Here is a 23182-nt window from a genome sequence, read left to right on the forward strand (position 1 = left end):
GTTGATGGAATAAATCCAATACTTTACTCTAGTGAATAAATCAACAATAACCATGAGGTATAATATCTCACCATAGGACATGGACTTCTGCCCAGGAATAAAAAAGCTGGGTCATATGGTAGTTCTATTTTTAATTTTTTTAAGAAATGTCCAAAATGATTTCCACAATGACTGTATTAAATTGCAGTCCTTCAACAGTGAATGTTTCCCCTCTCCACAACCCCTCCAACATATTTTTTTTTCTGTAAAATTTGTTGGTCACTGAGGTGAAGGGCTATCTCAGCAGTTTTAATTTTCATTTTATTTCATTCTTTTATGTGGATGAGAGTCTTGCCTGCATGTGTGGATGTACACCACGTGTGTGCCTGGTGTCTGGGGTCAGAAGAGGGTGCCAGATCCCCTGGGACTGGAGTTACATACAGCACATCTAACCCAGGTCCCCTGCAAGAGCATCCAGTCCTCTTAACCTCTGACCCAACTCTCCAGCCCCCTAAAGTAGATTTAATCTGCATTTTCATGAAGGCTAGAGGTACTGAACACACTAAGAATACTGGCTATTAGTGTTTTTTTCTATTATTAAGATAACTGTCTATTCAGTACTCTCCCCATGAGTTGATTGACAATGGTAGTTCCTTGGTATTTAGTTTCTGCAGTTCTCTGTAAACTGAGGACTCTAGTCCCTTGTCTGCATCTGGTACAGGTTTCCTCCTGTTGTGGCTTCTGGTCACTCTGCTGACTGTGTCCTGTGCTGTGAAGAGGCTTTATTTTCATGCAGATATATGGCCTGATTAGTTCCTCTGATATTGTCCTATTCTGAAGTGATTGTCTACCCCAGGATCTGGAAGAGTTTCCCCTAGGTTGTCTTCTTGAAGTTTGGGTGTTTCCAATTTGGAATTTAATAAGGTCTTCTCTCTGTTTCAAGTTTACTTTTGCACAAGATGAAAGGTGAGAGTCTAAATTCATCTTCTCAGGCAGAAAAACAGTGTTGCGGCTTCATGGGTAGAATGGGATCTTTTTTCCAACTTGTTTTTAGCGTTCTTTGTCTAAAATTAAGCACTCATACCTTTGTCATCTTGTTTACAGGATCTCTGTCCTATGCCTTATTCTCCCGTCTGTTTTATGTTGTTCCAGGCTGTCTTTGTGACTATAGCTCTAGTATAATTTGAGGTTGGGATCATAACACCTTAATATTGTTTGTCATTCTGTACAGATTCTTGTCTTTTTCCTAAAACTATGAAATACTTCGGTTTTGGGAATATTGCTTTTTATCTACATAATGATGTCGGTAGTGTGGCCATTGTCACATTAACTCTGCCAGTCCAGGGCATGGATTGTCTTTCCATCCTCTGACATTCTCTTCTGTGATTTCCTGTGTCAGTGTCTTGAAGTTTTCATTGCAGAGTTCTTCCATTTCTCTGGTTAGAGATATCTCTAAACCCTTGATTCTGGTGGAATGACTTTAAATGTTGTACATTTTGGAATCACTTTTTCTAAAAATACACTGCTGGCATAAATAAAGGTTATATTTTTATATTGATATATGTATCTGGCAACTATAAATGTTTATTAGGTCCAAGAATGTTCCTGTGAACTCAACAGGGTCTTTTAAGTAAAGAAACGTGTTATCTGGAAATAGAGACAGAGTGACTTCTTCCTTTCCTATTAGGATCTCCTTTAAGCCTATCTTCTGTCTAATTCTGATAGCTTATATAAAATCATCACTGTATCAAATAAGATGGTGGAGAGTGTACACCTTTGTCTCCTTCCTGGCTTTAGAGGAAACTCTGGGTGTCTCTGCTTATGACATAATATCCACTTCTCTCCCAATCTTTCCCATGTGGGAGGTGAAAAGTTCTATGGTGTGTCTTGACCCTTTATCAGGGACTGATTCTCCCAGGCTCACCCTTCTGTCAGGACAGTTCAGAGTGTGTCTCAGCAGGGAAGAAGAGAAGGTCCCTGAAATGACCAAGGCAGTTAACCTTCAGTCTGAAGACCTGTGTGGGACACAGCCTTGCTCAGGTCCAGTTCTCTCTGTCCACACTCAAGGTCTCTGGAGTATGACATCAGTGATGCTGGATCCCTCAGCCTCACCCAGTCAGGAGAGAAGTCCCTTTTCCTGATGTGACACCTAGAGTTCACTGACCCTGGGCTATTTTACCCATATCTACAATTTGCCAAAGATGAGATTATCCAGAAACCTGTATCTAAGCCACAGGGGATATTCACCCCTCCATCACCCCATTTCTGATCCTTCCCATGTTGGTCTCATGGACCCTGCTAGAGTCCCCAGCAAGAATGCCAAACGCCTGAACTTTCCAACTCTTCCCCTCAGATCCACCAGAGACACATGTGACCCATCACCCCAGATCTCAAGGTGATGTCACACTCAGGTGCTGGGCCCTGGGCTTCTACCCTGCTGACATCACCCTGACCTGGAAGAGAGATGAGGAGGAGCAGACACAGGAAATGGAACTGGTGGAGACCAGACCTGCAGGGGATGGAAGCTTCCAGAAGTGGGCAGCTGTGGTGGTGCCTTTTGGAGAGGAGATGAAATACACATGCCATGTGCACCATGAGGGTCTGCCTGAGCCCCTCACCCTGAGATGGGGTAAGTAGAGCTTTGGGTGCAAATGGGACAAAGATAGCTGGAGCCTTCTACAGACCCTGGGCAGAGTCAGGCCTGAGAGCTGGAACCATGACCCTCACCTTCCCTTCCTTTCCCTTCCTTTCCTAGAGCCTCCTCAGTCCTTCCCCATCATGACCATTGTTGGTGCTGTCCTTGGAGCTGTGGTGATCTTAGGTTTTATCATTGGAGGTGTTATGATGTGGATGAGGAAGAACAGAGGTATGGATGGGCAGGGTCTGAGATTTTTTTTTTTTTTTCCATTCAACACCTTCAAGGAATGTGCAGGTTGAACGGGAACTAACTCACATACACACATGTGCAACTGTGCCCATCTCTGGGTCTGTGTGCTAACAGTCACCTTACTGTAAAGCATAGGGAAAATGAAGGATAGATTCCTAACCCTCATGGTGGAAGTGATGGGGACATAATTCTCAGTGGTCAGAGACCATAAGTCAGACGGGAAGGTCCCTGCTGAGGACTCAGGTTGGAAATTGGTTCATTCCCTGCATACCTCCTTCCTCATGTCTCCTGACTCTTCCCTGGTCTGCTGTCAGTTCTGGAAACTTCCTGGGGTTCAGAGCTTCCCTAGTCTCATAGCTTTATTTCTCACAGGTGGAATCACTGTGCACTATGCTCAGGCTACAGGTAGGTTTGGGTAAGCTTTGTCCCTGAGGCTTTGGTTGGAGCAGGAGCTGGTGAGAAGCTCAGCCAGACCATAATTCCTCCTGCAGACAAATCCTCTGAAATCTTGTTAATTTTTTATCCTAGAACTCTCACAGACTGTGTTAAAGACACGCAGATCATGGATTGGGGGGTGGGGGGAGACAAAGAGGATGTGAATGGTTCACAGCAACTCTGAGAATGTGGACCTGTGAGTGAGTGGTGGATGGTTAGGATGTTGTCTTCACAGTGATAGTTCATGACTCTTGGTCTGTAGCATAAATACATCTGTCTGGTCTATACTGAGTGACATATGATCTGCTCAGGGCTCTGCTGTGATGCCTGAGCCCCTCAGTCATTTTTAGGCAAGATTGTCTGTAGTTCCCTGTGATCTTATGGGCTCAATGTGCAGCCCCTGCACACCAGGATGCTCTCACCACACCACCCTGTGTTTCCTTCCACAGTCAACCTCCCTAATTCAGCAAACAGGATAGGACATCTCCATCCAATCAGCTCCACGCTGCCCTGAGCTGCAGAAATGACTTCCCCACTGAAAATAAGTATCTGTACATGAACTTCATTGTTCAAGTTCTTCACCTGATGTTTGATTGGTGGGTAAATGAAAGAGTGAATTATTAAATTTTTGTGAAGGAAATAACTAGCAGCATGGAGAACCTTCTGGAATCTGTGTTCCTTGTGCTGTGAGTATTCAGCGGGACAGTGTGGTGATATATTGTATACCCTAATAAATTAGCCTGATAATCAGAGGACAGAGCCAGCCACTAAATTAGACATAGAGGTCAGGCACTGGTGGAGCATCTTTAATCCTATCACTCTGGAGGCAGAGATCCATCTGGATCTCTGGGAGTTCGAGGTCACACTGGGCTACATGAGCTGATCCAGCCTAGGAGAGAAACAGAGCCAGGCAGTGGTGGCACATACCTTTAATCCCAGTTCTGGGAAGCACACATGCCTTTAATCCCAGGAAGTGGCATTGTTGGACAGAGAACAGTATAAAGGTATGAGGAGATAGAATCCAAAGGCAGTTCAGCTGAGACCCAGTTCAGACTGGGAGGATTTCAGTCAGAGGATTCATAGAGCTGGTGAGGTGAGACATGGCTGTTGCTTGCTCTCCTTCTCTGATCTTTCAGCTTTTACCTCAATATCTGGTTCAGGGTTTAATTTTTCAGTTAAGAGACCATTTAAGAATTCAAACAACAGGACAGGATGCAGCTGTGGGAGCTGAGTGTAAACAGTGCTGTGCCCAGATATGGCTCATAGCGGGTGGGCTTTGATGTGGTCACTCCTCAGCGCTGTCACCTCCTGGATCTGGTCTCCACATCTGTTGTAGAACCACATGCTGACAGGGCCCGCGATCTAACTTGGCCAGGCCAGGTCCTGTGTCCAGGATTATGAGTAACCAGGGCAGCAGTGGCAGTGAACCTGGGCTCCTTCCAGGCTGTGGCTCTCCTCCCTAGTTTCTGGGAAGGACAAGGCCTGTTTCTATTCAGATGGTGCTGGTGTCCTACGTTGGGACCCAAGGGTGACAGTCTGGGGCTCAGGGTCCAGAGACACTGCCCTGGGTGGGTGGGGAAAGAGGCTCCTCTTGCTGCTCTGAGAACAATGCTGTAAGAAAGCCATTGCACACCTTTAATCCCAGCACATGGGAGGCACAAGCAGGTGAATCTCTAATTTCTAGGCCAGTCTGTTCGTAGTGAGTTCCAGAACAGTTCTCTACATAGAGAGATCCTGTCTCAAAACAAAAACAAAACAAACAAACAAGCAAAAAAGTCACTGCAACCCCAGGGTATCTTGCAGAGGGCTCATACCTTGACTTCCTTGAGGATCCTGATGGGGACTTGAGTGTGCCAGACCCTCAGACCCAACCACAGATTGGGTAGGGACAATGGCAGTGAGGGGCCCTGAGAAATAGCTACAGTTAGGTAGAGGTGAAGAGTGAGGGGCGGCTGCAAGGTGAGGTGACTAGAAAGCCACAATAGGCTAGAGCTTTCAGAGAGCCTGTTGGCAAGATCCTAAACATTTTCACCAAAGAAACCACACGCCTTTGAGGAGATGTGTTTATTCCCGTTCAGATGTTATACCATGTATGTGGGTGTGAACCATCACAGGATAGCCCACAAATACACACAACGTCATGATTCATTTAGTAGTTAAAAAGGAGCCTGAACAAAAAGGGCTTGCTGACCTGCAAAGGAGCCACCAAGTCCAGAGACCTCTTGGTGCACCAAATACAGCTCATCCAGCCAAAGACAAAACATATGCAGAGAAAACCTCAGGAGACTGAGAGGCCTTGGGCAGACCAGACCCCAGGAGGGGAAGGAGGTGCAGTGCAGCCCCTCCCAGAGCCCACCCACAGGTTCTTGCCTTCACTGTGACAATTCACATTTTTTAGATCCTGCTCCTTCCCACCAGAACCCCAATCTGAACATTCGTCCTGGTGGCTCACAAGGGGCATGCTTGGCTCCTAGCGCTGGGGACAGGCTGGGCGGGGAACTGGGAGGGGACCTGCATGGTGTGTCCCACCACCTGACACTTAAACCTTCAGGCCTGGGACTTAGAGTCCTGGAGCAAGACTCCTGCTTTAGTCTGTGAGACCAAAATGAGCCATCTTAGAAATAAGACCAAAATGCTTTCACCCTAAAATTAAGGCCTAAGATTTTTCCTTTTGGGAATAGGCCATTAGTTACTGAAACCAGTCAGTTCAGATTCCAGAAACCAGGAAGTGTAAAAGTAAAGAGTCACAAGATAGTCATGAGGTAATGCCTGCCAGACTATGGAATGTCCTCTCCCTGGTTTCCAGGGTAACTGACCATAAAAATGCCCCCACCTGAGGGCAGCCAATGAGAAATGGTGGCGGGCAACCACTCCCTTAGAAGTAATTTCTAGAAGCCCCTAGAAGCGAGCCAATCAGAATTGTACCCGTACTAGCACCCCTAAACGATGTAACCTTGTGACTTTTCCCTTTAAAAGCTGAGCTTGCAGATAGGTGGGTGCTTCCTCCAGCCTCCACTGAGTTGGATGTATTGGACGAAGTCCCTGCCTAGGCTTGTATTGCTTTTGGATATCCAGAATTAAACCATGCATTTGCATTCCGGCATGCTCGTCTTTGGTGGTCTCTCTGGGGGTCACGATCTGGGCACAACAGTCATTCACCAAGAAGTCATCGAGAAATGAAAAACTGAGTGACCTGGACCAGGTGGGACCAGGGATCCACAAGCACACAGATCAGCAGCAGCAGGTGGCACAGTTAGCTCTGAGTTTGTGAGCTCATTGGAGCTGAGAGGTCCTTGGTGCAAGACTGGCAGGCCAACCAGAAGCCCTGGATGCAGTTAGACTGGTGCACAGAATTCTGGGATTGAACTGGAGAGGAGACAGCCTCCTGTTGCCAGGTGGGAGGAGACAAGCTGTGCCTGGAATTCTCATTTTGGAGCTCTGTGCCTTCTCAATGCAGCAAACACACACAGTGAGGCCAGCAGCAGCACCTGATGGAGAGCCTCAGAGTCACTGGGATCTTGCTCTCTGTGGCTCTTGGGGACTTGTCACCAAGGTCTCCTGGTCCTGTGTAACAGGGCTGCTCTGAGGCAACACCTACCCTCCACCCTGCAATGAGCTGACCCCAGATGGGCACTCAGTCTGCAGATCAACCAGAACTCCATTCTGAGTTGTCTGGTGTGCTCTGACATCACCACCTGCATCCAGTGCCTAATCTGCCATCTCATGGACCGGATGCAGGAGCTGCCAAGGCAGTTGCACCAGCCCCCACCCCACAACCCCACCTGCCACTGTGGCTTCAACTTGTCCCACATTTTGCTAGCCAGCACCTCACAGCCAGAGAGGATGAGGACCACCTGAACTGCCTACTACAGTTGGGAATTTCCCAGAGGCCTGCCCTGAGAAGATTCCTCCCAGGGTCCTGGGGAAGATGCTATGTAGAGTCTGGGGTTATCTGAGGGAAAAGAATCTATGTACACCATGCTCTTTCATCTGTTTACTTTATTTCTCTAAGACAAAATTCTATCTATACAGCTTCAGCTCCATCCTCACATTCAGCTCCTCTCTGTACCTACTTTTCCTGTCTTCTCATAGTCCTAATAAAGCTCCTATGCTTTCAACCTCATCTTTATCCTCTGTTCCTTTCTCTTCCATCTCTCCTTCCTTGCTCCTTACTCCTGGCTCTGAGAAACTCTGCCTCCTTTCTTCTCTCTGGCCTCTGGTTCTGCCTGACCCAGAAATTCCGCTCCAGTCCTCACTGCACCTGGTTATGCAAAAAGCCCTATTGTCCTGAGTCAATAGCTCTGCAATGCTACTAGGCCTGAAGGCAAGGGATGGTCTGAGCTTCATTTACACAAGAAACAAAGCTCTGCATCTACAGTCTGCCTGTGTTCCCTTCCACAGTCAACCTTCCTGGTCCAGCAGACAGGAGGGGACATCTCCATCCTGCCACCTCCATGCTGCCCTAAGCTGCATCTCCTGACTTCCCAACTGAAAATAAGAATCTGAATGTCAACTTGATTGTTCACGTCCTTGACCTGAGAGACTGGCAGGTTAAATTAGAGAATTCTTAAAGTGTGGTGGAGACAATGAATGGCAGCTTGGAGAACTTTCCAGAATCTGTGTTTTCTGCACTGACTGTCAGGGAGACAGGAGGAGTCTGTGGGAGCTGAGTGAGGATGGGGCTGAGCCAGGGGGAGCTCAGTCCATGTGTGAATTGTTGTGGTCAGTCCTCAGCTATGTCCTCCTTGGCTCTTGTCCTTGTCACTTAGTATAACCACATGCTGACAGAGTCTGTGATCACAGGGACACTGGGATGACAGAGCCTTGTCCTGTCCCCAGGATTGTGAGCAGCCAGGGCTGCTGTGACAGATCAGACTGGGCTCTGACCTGGTCATGGCTCTTCACCCTGTCTTTTCTGTTTATTTCTTGTCTTTTTAGTTTGTATGGAGGACTAGGCCTGTTCTTGTTCCTGTGAGTGGTGCCTGTCTCATCCCCCTTTGGGGTCCCTGAGTGACAGCAGGAGGAGGCATTTTCCATCCTGGTCCCCTCAAGTCCCCTGCACACAGGAGACTGTGGCCTGAGATGAACTTCAGTCTCCTGAGCTCCTGCCTCCTTCCAGGGATGTTGCCTGGAGTTTCTCCCATTTCCCATCTTTGAGAATCTCACTCCTGTCTGTAGGATCAGCAGAGAGGACTGGTTTGGGGCGTTTACCCACCACCCCCACAGTTTCCCAGAGTTTTCTTGAGTGCGAGCAGCAGGAAATATTAGATAGAAGGATTTATTGAGGAGAATCTTGCGGAGATAAACAGATAGAAAATAAAGGATAGCCTCGAGAGGGCCTGGAACCTTTTCCAACAGCCCCAACTGTCTCTGCCCCAGGGTTTTTATAGAGATGCCAAGGGGTGGAGCAAAAGACCTCCTCCCCCAGCACAGCCAAGTGCAGACCATCTCAGACACCTGCACTCAGGCCCGTGGTCCTAATCATCCTCTATGCGGACCTGCTGGGTAAAGCCATGAGGAACCAGAGAACGGGCTCCCACAGGTCCCCCTTTCTTTTTTTTTTTTTTTTTTTTTTTTTGGTTTTTCAAGACAGGGTTTCTCTGTGTAGCTTTGCGCCTTTCCTGGGACTCACTTGGTAGCCCAGGCTGGCCTCGAACTCACAGAGATCCGCCTGGCTCTGCCTCCCGAGTGCTGGGATTAAAGGCGTGCGCCACCACCGCCCGGCTCCCCCTTTCTTAATATATAAAAAATAACTATTAATGGCTTACAGCAATCTCCATAGCTGTTACACCTCCCAATATGGGAGTAGAGGATGATAAAGATGGCATTTCTCTTTTGAATTAGGTCCAAGGTGACTACAGTAGTCTTAGCTGCCTCAAGCCCTTTCTAAACCAAAAACTCTTAAGGCGACTACAAACTTAAAGAATCCCTTAGCTTCATCATTACCATTAACAGGTTAACATAAATATAAATAGTCACAATTTTCTCAGCCTTACAACACAAAGCAAACTCCCAACAGAACCATTTGAATTAGCGTATACGGTGCAATATATAGTTAACAATTTTCTCCGTCTTACAACTTTAACTCTTAATCATTTGAATTTTCTTGCTAACAGAACATAGGAAAAACTTCGATGTATTCACATCAAACTTAAATATTCCTTAACTCCACAAAACCAGGGTGCATTAATATCAATAGGGTAAATATAATTTCTGCAAACATAATTCAACCTCATAACTCCTCCTTTTCTTTATAATTTTTTAAACAAAATCTCAAACCTAGTTAGAAGAACCCAAACTCATACAATTCCTACAAACCCATATTGAAAAGCAATCTTCTCAGTCTAACCATTAACACTTTGAAAACTTAGCAAAACATCCAAAAGCAGTTTCTTAATAAAACTCTTTACACTTTAAAAGTAGTCTCTTAATATACTCCATTTGCATTTCTTACTAACAAAAACATGACATTAATCCACTCAAACAACTTTTGAAATTAGACTAAGGAATATTAACTCTCCCCTTTTTCTTTATAATTTAAGCAAAATCTCAAGCCTAGTTAGAAAACCCAAACTTTTCCATTTAAACAGTTCCATTTGTAACACAAAATCAGTTCTGTAAGTAATTTCATTTTTACATAAATAGTTCCACAAAACAATTCATGAATCACCAATTAATAAAGCATATAACTGCATCTTGATTCTAGGTAGAAATAATAAATTTCTTCATTTAAACAGTTCCATTTTTAACCCAATTCCAGAAAACAGTTCTTAGGTCATTATTATAAGTAAACTCAAAATTGTCCCATTGCAATGAAATCTCTACTGTTCATTTCATTTCTTAAGTCCCAAAATTCAAATGATAAATTCTGGTACTAGCCTTCCAAATATGAAGAAATCCATAACCAAAATCTTTTTGTAGTTTTATCTCATTTTAAGTTCAAAAAGTTCAAACAAATAAATTCTGGTATTAGGCTTTCACTTCAAAATATGAAGAGACATTTTTCTTTTTTCTTTTTCTTTTTTTTTTAAAGATTTATTTATTAATTATGTATACAGTGAGTGTTCAGCCTGCAGGCCAGAAGAGGGCACCAGATCTCGTTGTAGATGGTTGTGAGCCACCATGTGGTTGCTGGGAATTGAACTCAGGACCTCTAGAAGAAGAGCCAGTGCTCTTAACCTCTGAGCCATCTCTCCAGCCCCCGAAGAGACGTTTTTCAACCAAAACTTTTTGCAGTTAACAATTTTTGTTCAAACAAGCGTCTCTGAACTTATTCTCAAGCCAGAGACCTTTTTAGGTATAGTAGTATTCTAAACCGCACCGTTTTTGATGTTAGCTCAGGTTTTTCTGTGTTGCATCGATTTTCCACAGATCTCAGCTGCGGATGCCTTGTGCTGGTTCTGGCGTCCGCCATTCTTAGCGGCTTCTGGAGCTTTTGAAACCATTCAGACTGCCTACTTTGCAGTCTGCTGGGACACTAACCTTTTGTGTCTCGGGTTCTTTCACCATATACATTAGGAATAGATTACATTTACAACTAGTATCTTTCTTGCAAGCTTATATTCTTTTTTTTGTTAAAGATTTATTTATTTATTATATATACATAATATTCTGCCTGCATGTGTCCCTGCAGGCCAGAAGAGGGCACCAGATCTCATTACAAGTGGTTGTGAGCCACTATGTGGTTGCTGGGAATTGAACTCAGGACCTCTGGAAGAGCAGTCGGTGCTCTTAACCACTGAGCCATCTCTTCAGCCCCACAAGCTTATATTCTTTTTTTTTTTTTTTTTTTTTTTAAGCTTATATTCTTAAAGGAACTCTATAGATCTATTTACAAACTTATACAGGGCTACCATTAGCATATATTTAACTTAGCAAACACCTAAAGATTTCTTAACACAGATCTAACAAGAGAATTTTTACAAACTCACATATCTTATTTTCATCTTTTTCTATTTCTTACTCTTAATTATTATTACTATCTCTATTAGAAAGATTCTCGTAACTAGACAGGAAGTACATACATCATTTCTAAAGTTTAGAGTTTATAGTCAGCTTTGCTATAAAACACTGGGATTTAGTGAGTGTTGTTGTTATAGAATTGTGATAGTTGTTGCTAGGGGACTATAACCTTCCCGGGATGACACCACACTGCAAAGTTACCAGTTCCCTCAGCCGTTCCGTAACCGGCAGAGATGCACTGTCAGCGGTAGACGGTTTTTAACTAGAGGCTGTCCCTTCACCCAAATTCATGATAGCTCCCCTAAGTGCTTCAATTCAGACAAACGTTTCTATTACAGCAGTACGTTTGGTTTGTTCTACCGAAAAACTTCACTTCACCCTGAGGGTTAAATTACCATATTTAGCTGCTGTAAAGCTCTTTGCCAAATACTGCACAGCTACTAGGTGATATAAAGTATTTTTCTAAAGGACCTAGTAAAGCCAAAAGCGGCACAGCTCTGAACTCTGTTTCCTCACTGTTTGCATTAACCAGTGACAAAACCTCAGAAACACTGATCGAGCCACTTTCATTCTGGTTTCTTTATAGAAACGTCATTGGAGCTGACCTTTCCTAGTTCCACGCTCCTTAGGAAATGCTCCGGTAACCACCAAGCTTCATTCCCCTCTTGTGAAAAAACACAATCATGTCCTCAACCCCATACTAACACAGGATCAGGACCCTTCCATAATCCCGAGCAGGGATCTTTCCATTTCACTTGAGAAAAAGCCGCTTGGGTGCCACTGTGCCAAAATCTATCTGCAGCAGACTGTTCATAGACATCCATATTCAAAAAGTTCAGAACCAAAAGAGCATGATTTAATGCATTATGTGGCGATTGAGGGTAAATTTCTTCCTTTTTTATATTTTTTGAAGTTGTATTTTAAGACTGCTATGAGCCCTTTCCACAATACCTTGTCCCTGAGGATTATAAGGAATACCTGTTTTATGTACGATTTCCCATTGGGTACAAAATTGTTGAAATGCCTTACTACTATATCCAGAACCATTATCAGTTTTAATAATTTTTGGTAAACCCATATATGAAAAACACTTCAAGAAGTGCATAATTACATGCTTTGTAGCTTCCCCAGGTTGTGCACTAGCCATTAAAAATCCTGAATAAATGTCAATGGTCACATGCACATATCTTAATTTGCCAAATTCTGCAATATTCGTAACATCCATTTGCCATAGATGATTGGGAAGAAGACCTTGAGGGTTTACCCCTAAGTGAGGGACAGGGAAATATTTTGGACATACCTCGCATCGTTTAACTATTTGACGAGCTGCTTCTTTGGTAAGATTGAATTGCCTTTTTTTTTTTTTTTTTTGGTTTTTCAAGACAAGGTTTCTCTGTGTAGCTTTGCGCTTTTCCTGGAACTCACTTGGTAGTCCAGGCTGGCCTCGAACTCATAGAGATCCGCCTGGCTCTGCCTCCCGAATGCTGGGATTAAAGGCGTGCACCACCACCACCCAGCTTGAATTGCTTTTTTAAGCTTTTGCTATTTTGATGATGAAGAGCATGTGACTGCTGAGCCATTTCCACTTGGGATAATGCTACTATCTTTGTTAACTTATAGGCCATCGCCTTACCCCCAGCTAAAGGACCAGGAAGATTGGAGTGAGCTCTAATATGGCCCACAAAGCATGGCAGCTTTCCTTTGTGAATAGTGTCTTGAATTTGTTGAAACAACATTTGGACTTGGTTGTTATTAGCGCCAATATAGGGAACAGTTTCTATGACTTGAAGAGCTCTATAAATATATTGACTGTCTGTGTATAGGTTCAATGATCTGTCTTCAAGAACCTGAAAAACCATGTTCACTGCCAGTAATTCCACTATCTGTGCAGAGGCTGGGGTTGTTTGTACTACATAACTTTTTCCATTAATAACATAAGCAGCCTTTCCATTAGAAGATCCATCAGTGAAAACTAACACAGCATCTTCTACAGGGTCTTTCATAACAATTTTAGGAAATACAAAGGAATGCATTTGAACGAATTGCAATAATGGATCAGCTGGGAATTGACTATCAAGTTGGCCTGAAAACTGGGAAAAAAGCAATTGCCCAAGAATCACTGTTTTGAAAAAGCCAATCAACTTGCTGCTTTGTAAAAGGAACATTAATTACCATAGGTTCTTTACCAAAATAACGTCTAGACTCAATTCTGCTTTTTTGTACCAAGCAAGCTACAGACTCATAGTATGGATTTAATGCTTGGCTGGTGAAACAGGAAGATGTAGCCATAAGAGAGGCTTGTTTTGCCATAATACTGCTGTAGGAGTATGTCTAGTGGGCAAAATATGTGCATACCAAGGTAGGGCGTAATTAATGTAATGTATTTGCTGGTTTTGAATAGCCTTTTCAACTTGCAGAAGAACTTGTCTACCTTTTTCAGTTAACTCTCTGGGTGAATTAGAGTTATTATCTCCTTTTAAAATACCACTTAAAGGTTTCAAATCACCAGTAAATACTTTTAAATAAGGGCGCAACCATTGAATCTCCCCCAATAATTTTTGAAAGTCATTTAAAGTTTTTAACTCATCCTTTCTTATTTCCAATTTTTGAGGCTTTATCCCCTTAGGGTATAAGACATGTCCTAAATAATGAAAAGGCGAGTGTCTTTGCACTTTTTCTGGAGCGATAATTAACCCTGCACGGGTAAGACAGTGCTGAAGCCGTCCGAAAGTGCCAAGCAAAATTTCTTCATCTGTATGCGCAAGCAAAATATCACCCATGTAATGAATAATATAAGCCTGTTGAACCTGCTCTCTAACTCTCTGGATAGCTTGAGCTACGAATTTCTGACACAGTGTTGGGCTATTGACCATTCCTTGGGGCAAAACTTTCCAGTGGAATCTTTTCATGGGTTCTTTAAAGTTGACTGAGGGAACACTAAATGCAAATCTTTGACAGTCTTGGGGAGCTAAAAGAATGGTATAAAAACAATCCTTCAAATCCAAAATAATTTTATACGTATTTTCTGGTATAGCAGTAGGGATAGGCAATCCAGGCTGCAAAGCTCCCGTAGGTTGTATGGTTTCATTAATCTTTCTCAAATCCTGTAATCATCTCCATTTCCCTGACTTCTTTTTGATGAGGAAATAGGAGAATTCCAGGGAGAATTAGAAGGTTCAACATGACCACTATCCAGCTGCTCCTGTACTAACTGCTGGACAGCCTGTATTTTTTCTTCTGTTAGGGGCCATTGATCTATCCACACAGGCTGATCGGATTTCCAGGTTATAGGGTCTGCATGGAGTACAGGCTGCTCAATGACCCTTCCTAAAAATGCTCCATAATGTCCTTATCTTTAGGAGTTAAAGATGACATTTCCATTAACTTTTGGTCAGGAACTTCTTGTTCATAGATAGTTGTATCAGGACTGTATAAGTATACTCCCATACGGCTCATAACATCTCGACCCCACAAATTTACCAGCAAGTGAGGGACAATGTATGGCCAAAAAGTCCCTTCATGACCCTCCTCATCTCTCCAGGAGAGCTCATTGCTGCTCTGCTCGGGACACTGAGTTTGACCAATCCCTTGCAGAGGTTAGAGGCTTTAGTTTTTAAGTTTGAAAGATTAAGGCTTTTTTAGAGATTCCCCCCCCCCCAAATTTTCCAAGAAAAGCTTTTTAGTTTAAGAGAAAGATTTTTTTAATCTTATAAGTATAATAGTCTCCATTTTGGGCCACATAGCAGGCCATTGACTAGCAGATATAACAGATAAATCTGCGCCTGTATCTAAAAGACCTGAGAAAATTTTCCCATTTATGACTAATGTAAGTTCTGGGCGTTGTGGTCCTATGGCTTGTAACCAATAGGCATCTGACGAACCAAATCCAGCCTCTCCTCTCTTATCTCTTTTGATTGGATTTTTTGTTTGTATTTGAGGAAGTAAGATTAACTGGGCAAGTCTCTGACCAATCTTTATTACTGAAATTCTTGTGGGTGAATGAGTCATCACCTTTATTTCTCCCATATAGTCAGCATCAATCACTCCAGGGGCAACTAGAATTCCTTGCATGGTAGTACTACTTCTGCCCAACAATAACCCCACAGAGCCCTGTGGCAAAGGTCCATAAACACCTGTAGGGAGGGCTTGCATTCCCATTTCAGGGGTCAAAACTGTATAGATGGAAGAACTGAGGTCTAATCCAGCACTACCTGGTGTTGCCCTATAGAGGTCTTGAATATATTTCTTTGCCGGAGGATTGACTGCTGATTTACCCCAAAGGTCTATTTTGTCGGGGCCTGGGGCGGGCCCCTCCGTCCGTTTTCCTGGAACGGACTCTTCTGGGTGTTTGCCCTTGATGTGCATTCGCTAGCCCGGTGTTTCCCTCTCCTACATCTTGGGCATAACCCAGGCTCTCTATTTGATCAGAAGCCCCTTCTCTTGCCAGGGCAACTTCTAATATAATGTCCCATCTGTCCACACCCAAAACAACTTCCAGGAGGTCCAGTATCTTTCCCTTGTCTGGAATTAGGGTGTCTTTGCTGGTATAGAACATCCCTAACCGTTTTTCCTTGTAATGCTGCGGCCATGACTATCCCTTGATTGTATGATGGTCCTATGTCAGAACAAAGTCGGATATAGTCAGAAATGTTTCCCTTTTTTCTAAAAGGGAGTATCGCGGCCTGACATGCTGCATTGGCGTTTTCATATGCAAGTTGTTTTACAAGTAAAAGTCCAGCTTCTGAATCGCTAATTAATCTGCTAGCCATTTGCATTAATCTGGAAACAAAATCTTGAAATAACTCATCAGGCCCTTGCCTTATCTTGGACAGATCCTCAGTTTGTCTTCCTGATGATGGAAGCGTATTCCAAGCCCTTTTGGCAGTGGCCTGAACCTGAGCATACACCACTATATCAAAGTTTAACTGTTGACCTATCTCTTGATAAGGGCCTTCCCCAGCGAGCATTATCAAAGGTGATAGGAATCTGTTGTGCCCGATTTATTTCAGCCGTGGCCTGACACTGTTCCATGAACTCACTTTTCCACAGCAGATAGTCACCTCCAGATAGACATGCTCGGGCCATTTGTTTCCAATCACACGGGGGCAAAACTTCTAAAGCCAGGCTTTCTAACAATGCTGTTGTGAAAGGAGCAGTTGGGCCATATTGACTATATGCTGTTTTTAACTCCTTAAGCTGTTTGAAAGGAATGGGAACATGCACTCTTATGATATTACCCTGGCGGTCCTGCTCTTCCAGGACAGGGAACATTTGAAAGCCTTGAATTTCTTCCCCCTTACTAGCAGCTTCCTGGAGGCTAGCTTGAAGAGGAGATGTAGCTTTAACAGAGAGAGTTCACATTGCCTCGGAGGATCTCTGCACTATGGCAATTACAGGGTGGCTTTTCCAGTCTAAAAGACGCCTGCCCAGGTGAGTCTAGTTCCACCCCTACAGAGGGGAGAGGGGAGACTTGGAGAGTTTCTACTTTTTGAGTAAGAGAAGTTACTAGGCTTTTCAAGTTTTTCAGTTCCTCCCTTGTCTTATTCCAAGATTTTTGTTCCTTAAACTTAGCGTCATGGCCAAGAGAAACCAGACCCTGTTTAAGCGGTGCTGTACAAGGGTTTTCAGGTCCTGCTGGCAGAGCAGAGGGTTGTGTCTCCACCTCATCTGCCTTAGGGAATGATCCCTCCTGCTTTTCAGGGTTAGGATCTAAATTATCCCGGATTAATGCCCACAGGCCAAGGGCTTCCACGGGAATATTTTCTGGCCCGTGTTTTTCTTCGCATTTTTTTATTTCAACTCCAACTCTCTCCCAGGAATCCTCATTCAGCTTCCCATATTCAGGAAACCAGGGACACAATTCCTCTACAAACTTTAAGAACCTCTGTACTTGTTGTAGTTCCACCTTAACGCCTTTGTTTTTTAGTCTTTCTATAAGTGACTCTTTAAAGGTCTGATTACTATTTTCCTGCCCCATTTTGATCAAGAGGTCTTTTTTTCTTAAAGCGACTCGGAGATAATTCTCACTCTAATCTCCAGGTGATTCTAATCTTGTGCTTCTGAGAGAGGTTAGAGGCTTTAGTTTTTAAGTTTGAAAGATTAAGGCTTTTTTAGAGATTCCCCCCACAAAAAAAATTTCCAAGAAAAGCTTTTTAGTTTAAGAGAAAGATTTTTTTTCTTCCCAAAAGAGAAAGACCAACTTTTCCCAAAACTTCCCAACTTTAAACTTTGGCTTTTTACACCCCCATTTTTGCCTCAGGGAGAAATCACTTTCTCCTGCCGCTTGGATTTAGCATTTCAGCTGTCCCCAGGTCAAAAAGCTTCCATAGGAAACTTTTTCTTCCCCATAAGCTCAAAGAAGAGCTTTTTTACTACCCGTAAAGCCCAAAGAAAGATTTTTTCCCCCAGTTTGCATTCAGAGCCCCCAAAGTTAGAAAATTGAAGAGTTTTTCTGTCTAGTTGCCTTACTTATTTTTTCCTACACAATCTTACACTTCTAAGTTTTTCCTACACTATTTTACTACCCCATGCCTTATACTTATTTTTCACAGATAGAAATTGAGAAAGGGATAGAAGATAGAAAATTTTGACAGAAGAGAATTTCGCTGCAGCATCGGACATCCTTCCAGTCTGCTTTCCTTTTCTCTCGAGCATAAAACCCCTGCCTCTCAATAATATATATAAAAAATATATATTTTCCATAACACCGGCATGCCTTATCCACTGGCAGGGCTGACTCAGCACTTTTGCCAAAAACTCTAATAAAACTATTATTTTCCTTTATCTTTAGTCCCTATTACTTTGTCTTTAGTCCCTGTTCATTTGTCTTTAGTCCCCCCTTTTTTTTAAGATTTATTTATTTATTATGTATACAGTGCTCTGTTTGTGTGTATCCCTGCAGGCCCAAAGAGGGAACCAGATCTCATTACAGATGGTTTTCAGCCACCATGTGGTTGCTGGGAATTGAACTCAGGACCTTTGGAAGAACAGCCAGTGCTCTTAACCTGTGAGCCATCTCTCCAGCCCTAGTCCCCCCTTTTTTTAGTCCCCCCTTTTTTTTTCTTTTTCTTTAGTCCCTGTTCATGGCGCCATTCTGTGGGGCGTTTACCCACCACCCCCACAGTTCCCCAGAGTTTTCTTGAGTGCGAGCAGCAGGAAATATTAGATAGAAGGATTTATTGAGGAGAATCTTGCGGAGATAAACAGATAGAAAATAAAGGATAGCCTCGAGAGGGGCTGGAACCTTTTCCAACGAGCCCCAACTGTCTCTGCCCCACGGTTTTTATAGAGACGCCAAGGGGAGGAGCAAAAGACTTTCTCCCCCAGCACAGCCAAGTGCAGACCATCTCAGACACCTGCACTCAGGCCCGTGGTCCTAATCATCCTCTATGCGGGCCTGCTGGGTAAAGCCACGAGGAACCCGAGAACGGGCTCCCACAGACTGGTCCACAGGGTCTCAGTTTGGATCCAGTCCTTGGGGACTGTGTTCTGCTCTGCTCCATTTTACAATATGCCACCCACTCTCACCCAGAAAACATGCACGGCAGGTTCACAACATTATGATCTCAAGTTTCTGGTCCTGAGGGCAAACAGCTGGCAGAGAGCAGCTACCTGGTGGCTTTGGGTTGGATTCTTCCTGTCACATTAGCACTTGCTAAAGGCATTCCAGCTCTGACACAGTCTCCACAGTGGGGCTCTCCAGTGGAAGGTCTTGATAGATGGAGAAAGCTCAGCAGCAGTCATGAGCGAGTGATGCATGGGTTCAAATCCCTTAAGTAACACTAGTTCCACACACTGACCCCAACCCTCTCTTTTTAAACAGAGTTTTAACATTAGAACTTTTATTGGGAAAAATCCTTCAGGACTTGGCTGTTGTACAAATTTTTACTGCAAAGTTCAGATTTATCTTCCACCCATGAAAATAGAGATCAAAGATGCTGGCTCTTCTTATCATAATTGGCCTCTAGGAACACTAGTGTTTGCAGTGAGGTCTCTGCCAGGTAAGTTATCTGTGAAGTAAGTGGTCAGTACACATTCTGTGAAATCAAAGAGTCTGGTTATGAGGAGTCCCAAGGAGTTGGTTCTGAGCATCAGTTCTTAAGGCGCATAGTGACAAGAGCGTCACCAGCCTCACTGCGAACTCTGCTCTGTTCTCAGTAAACCTGTAATCATGTTCTCAGGCTGTGACAGGATACTGTGCTGCTGGGAACCATGAATTTTCTAAATGAATTCTACATGCTATACCATGATTTGTACACAACTATTATTTTACTACACCAGACAGGATACTGTGCTGCTGGGAACCATAAATTTTCTAAATGAATTCTACATACTATAACATGATTTGTACACAACTAGTATTTTACTACACCAGTATTTTACTACAATTTCATGATAAATGTACATTGTCATTAAATGAACTTTGCTTTCAAAAATTAAATTACCTTCAGTTACATACTATATTTTGTAAACAAAGGTGGATTTGTATTAAGGCAAAAAAAAGACTCTTTTTTAATGACAGACAATAATTTTTAAAAAATCTATAGGAATTAAATGTGCTGCTGGAGGGGCTGTCTCAGACTCACTGGCTTTTGGGACCCTGCTCCTCATATTGGGCGCCTTGCTCAGCCTTAATACATGGGAGGTTCTTAGTCTTCCTGCGACTTTACATGCCATGTTTTGTTGATACTCATGGGAGACCTGCCCTCTCCTGGATGGAGATGGATAAGGAGGGGATTGGGGGGATTGGGATCTGGGGGGCAATTGGAGGAGGGTAAGGGAGGAGGGGGTACCTGGATGTAAAATATATAGATGAATAAAAATATATATATAAATGTGCTGTGGGTCTACTGGGGATTCCCTAGCTTTCTTTAATTCTGGCTTGGAAACATGTATGTCAGATTTCTGGAATGTATCTTCAGCCAAGAATTTTGTTAACTCACGTATGTTTACAGCTTTTATAAAGTAAAACAAGAAAGTGTGACTATCCAGAGCAAGGTGGTTTTGCTCACTTTATCTGATGTTTGCCAAAAGAGTAAATGATAAATCAGTTAAATAAAAAAGAAATTTCTTATAAAGATGTCAAGAAACACTGACCCTTACACCCTCCTTGGTTGTCCCAATTTTTCAGTTAAGGTTTCGTTTTTTTTTTTAATTAAAGTCTTAAAAAAGAAGTTAGCTAAAATCCTTCTGACTCACAGGATGCTGAGGTGACATTGGATTTTAGTGTGTGTGTTCACAGGTTCATCTGTGCCTTTAAAGAGGTGAAATTAATTCCTCTTCTGGGGTGTTCAGGACTTACTCACTCCTGCCCCCTGGTGGAGAGAGGCTTAGGGATGAGCTGTGATCCGGGACTGGAAATTGAGCATATTGCACACCCTGGCCCGCCTTTGATGACTGGCTCTGGGGAAGTCAGCTGCTATGTCAAGAGCAGTCTCTAGAGAGACCTAGGTAAGCAGGGACAGAGGAGTCCTGGGGACAGCCAGCAGGAACCTGAGCCATTTCCAGCTGCCCTATGAGGAAGCCACATCTCACGTGACCCCAGCTCTCCTGAATCCTTGAGAAAACACAGCTAGATGAAAACTGAACTGTGACCTCGGAGAGGTCCTGAGCCAGGATCACTCAGGGACTCTCGGGGTCACATACTGTGGAAAGTAATGAATGGCTGGTGTCTCCAGAGGCTGAACTTGGCTGGTTTGCTACATGGCAGCTGGTAACTGAGAAGTGGAATTGTTGCACAGTCTCCTGTGGAGTTCGGAGGACTCTGAGGTGAAGCCCCAGCCTTTAAAGAGAAGGAATTACCAAGCTTTTCCATGTGCCCGAAGCTATCGTAAGGCAGTATTCTTATCATTTTATTTCAATCTGAAGAATTAAAATTCTCACAGCTAAATAGGATGTGCTACCTGTTAGGTCCTGAGGAAACCCCAGGACTACCGGCTAACTGAGGTGCCTATTAACTTACCAAAGCAGACTCTAGCCACCAGCTTCTCTCAGTCCAAGTACCGATTATAGCAATGGTTCTCAACCTGTGTGTGGCTACCACTCTGGAAGTCAAACAACTGCTTCACGGGAGTCGCCTATGACCCTCAGAAAAGACAGATAGTTACATCAGAATTCATAACAGTAGCAAAATTACAGTCATGAAGTTGTAATGAAAATAATTTTATGATTGGGCATCACCACAACACGAGTGTAGCCCAAGTTTCTCCAGACCTGCCCAGCCCCACAGTTGGGACGAATCTCTCCGACACATGTCCACAGCCACTGGGTCTCAAGTAAACACACGGAGGCTTATATTATTACAAACTGTATGGCCTATGGGTCAGCTTATATTAGATAGCTCTTTCAACCTAACTTAACCCATTCCTATAATCTATATGTTGCCATGGCCCTATATGTTACCAGTCTGCTGGCATCTTGTTGCTCCTTGGGCGGTGGGCTGGCGTCTGTGCCCTGACCCCGACTTTATTCCTCTGTGTCTTCAGTTTGAATGTACCACCTCACCTTATTCTGCCTCGCCATTGGCCCAAACAGCTTTATTTATCAACCATTCAGAGCAACACATACTCACAGCATACAGAAAGACGTCCCACGGCACTTGAGGAACTGTATTAAAGGGCCTCAGCACTAGGAAGGTCGAGAACCACTGTGTTACAGAGTCCTGGCTCCTGTCAGCAGCTCTCACCTCCACCCCTGCCCTAAACTCTCCAGCCCCTGAGCTTTTCTTCCCTTCCCAGTTCCCCTTTCCTAAATAATCCAGCCATTTGGCCAAGGGCTTCCCAACTTGACTCCACCTCTGTGGTTCTTCTCCCTCTCCTGGTCCCCTCTCTTGTCCCTCTTCTTCTCCTACTCCCTACCCTCTCTCATCTCTTCGCCTGGTGTATTCTGTTCAGTCTGGACTCTTCCAGATGTCTCTGGCTGTTCTCTCCCTTATATCTACCATAAAAACCTCCTCAACCGGGGCTGGAGAGATCGCTCAGCGGTTAAGAGCACTGACTGCTCTTCCAAAGGTCCTGAGTTCAATGGTGGCTCACAGCCATCTATAATGAGATCTGGTGCCCTCTGCTGGCCTGCAGGCATACATGTAGGGAGAACACTGTATACATAATAAAGAAATGTTTTAAAAAACCTCCTCAACCACCTGGGAGTGGCCATGTTCTCATTAGCTATTAAACTTTCACAACCCACTGTGACCAATTCCCACACAAGGAAGCTGGGCTCCTTCTCCATGGTCCCCAACAACCAGACTGGCTAGTCACCATCCCCTTGGTCAGTCTATCAAATGCTAAGGTCAGTGAAAGGACTCTGCTCATGTCTCTAGGGCTCCACTTTGATCTGAGGGACTGTCCTAATCAGGACAGATCTTAAAAGGACCAGTTCCGGGCTGGAGAGATGGCTCAGAGGTTAAGAGCACTGCTTGCTCTTCCAAAGGTCCTGAGTTCAATTCCCAGCAACCACATGGTGGCTCACAACCATCTGTAGTGAAATCTGGTGCCCTCTTCTGGCCTGCAGGGATATGTGCAGACAGAACACTGTATACATAATAAATAAATAAATCTTGAAAAAAAAAAAAAAAGGACCAGTTCCTTCTGTGCCCAAACCCACAGTGTGATGATGGTATGTGGGAGATTTCCTTCACTGACCATAAAGGCACACACATGGCAAAGAACACTGGGTCCACGGAGAGTTACCAGCAGCCCTCCTCTGCTCTCTCCTGACTGCCAGCAAAGACCGAGGGGCCTCGCCATAGAACTGAGGAAGGAATCCTGTCACAAGTTCGATGTGGGCTTGCGGAAAGCTGAGCTGAACATGAGACACAACCTGTGGGAGTCTCCATAGGGCTTGCTGAACAACTTTGCAGGTTTATTGAGAAAACACATCTCGCTGGTCCTGGTCCGTGGTGGTACACGCCTTTAATTC

General features: G+C 43.9%; 2 protein-coding genes across 3 annotated transcripts in view; both read left to right on the forward strand.

Moving 5' to 3' along the window:
- LOC131893712 (H-2 class I histocompatibility antigen, TLA(B) alpha chain-like) overlaps positions 1-3815 on the forward strand; it is a 6352-nt gene extending 2537 nt beyond the window's left edge. Inside the window, exons 3-5 of the mRNA XM_059243822.1 lie at positions 2321-2608; positions 2735-2845; positions 3751-3815. Coding sequence (XP_059099805.1) covers positions 2321-2608; positions 2735-2845; positions 3751-3815 — 464 coding nt within the window. The remainder of the gene's footprint in view (positions 1-2320; positions 2609-2734; positions 2846-3750) is intronic.
- The window catches only part of LOC131926459 (H-2 class I histocompatibility antigen, D-37 alpha chain-like), a 61452-nt gene that overhangs the window by 14132 nt on the left and 24138 nt on the right, over positions 1-23182 (forward strand). The gene's annotated exons all lie outside the window — the stretch shown is intronic.

The sequence above is a fragment of the Peromyscus eremicus genome, chromosome 16_21 (assembly GCF_949786415.1).
Source record: "Peromyscus eremicus chromosome 16_21, PerEre_H2_v1, whole genome shotgun sequence".
NCBI lineage: Eukaryota > Metazoa > Chordata > Mammalia > Rodentia > Cricetidae > Peromyscus > Peromyscus eremicus.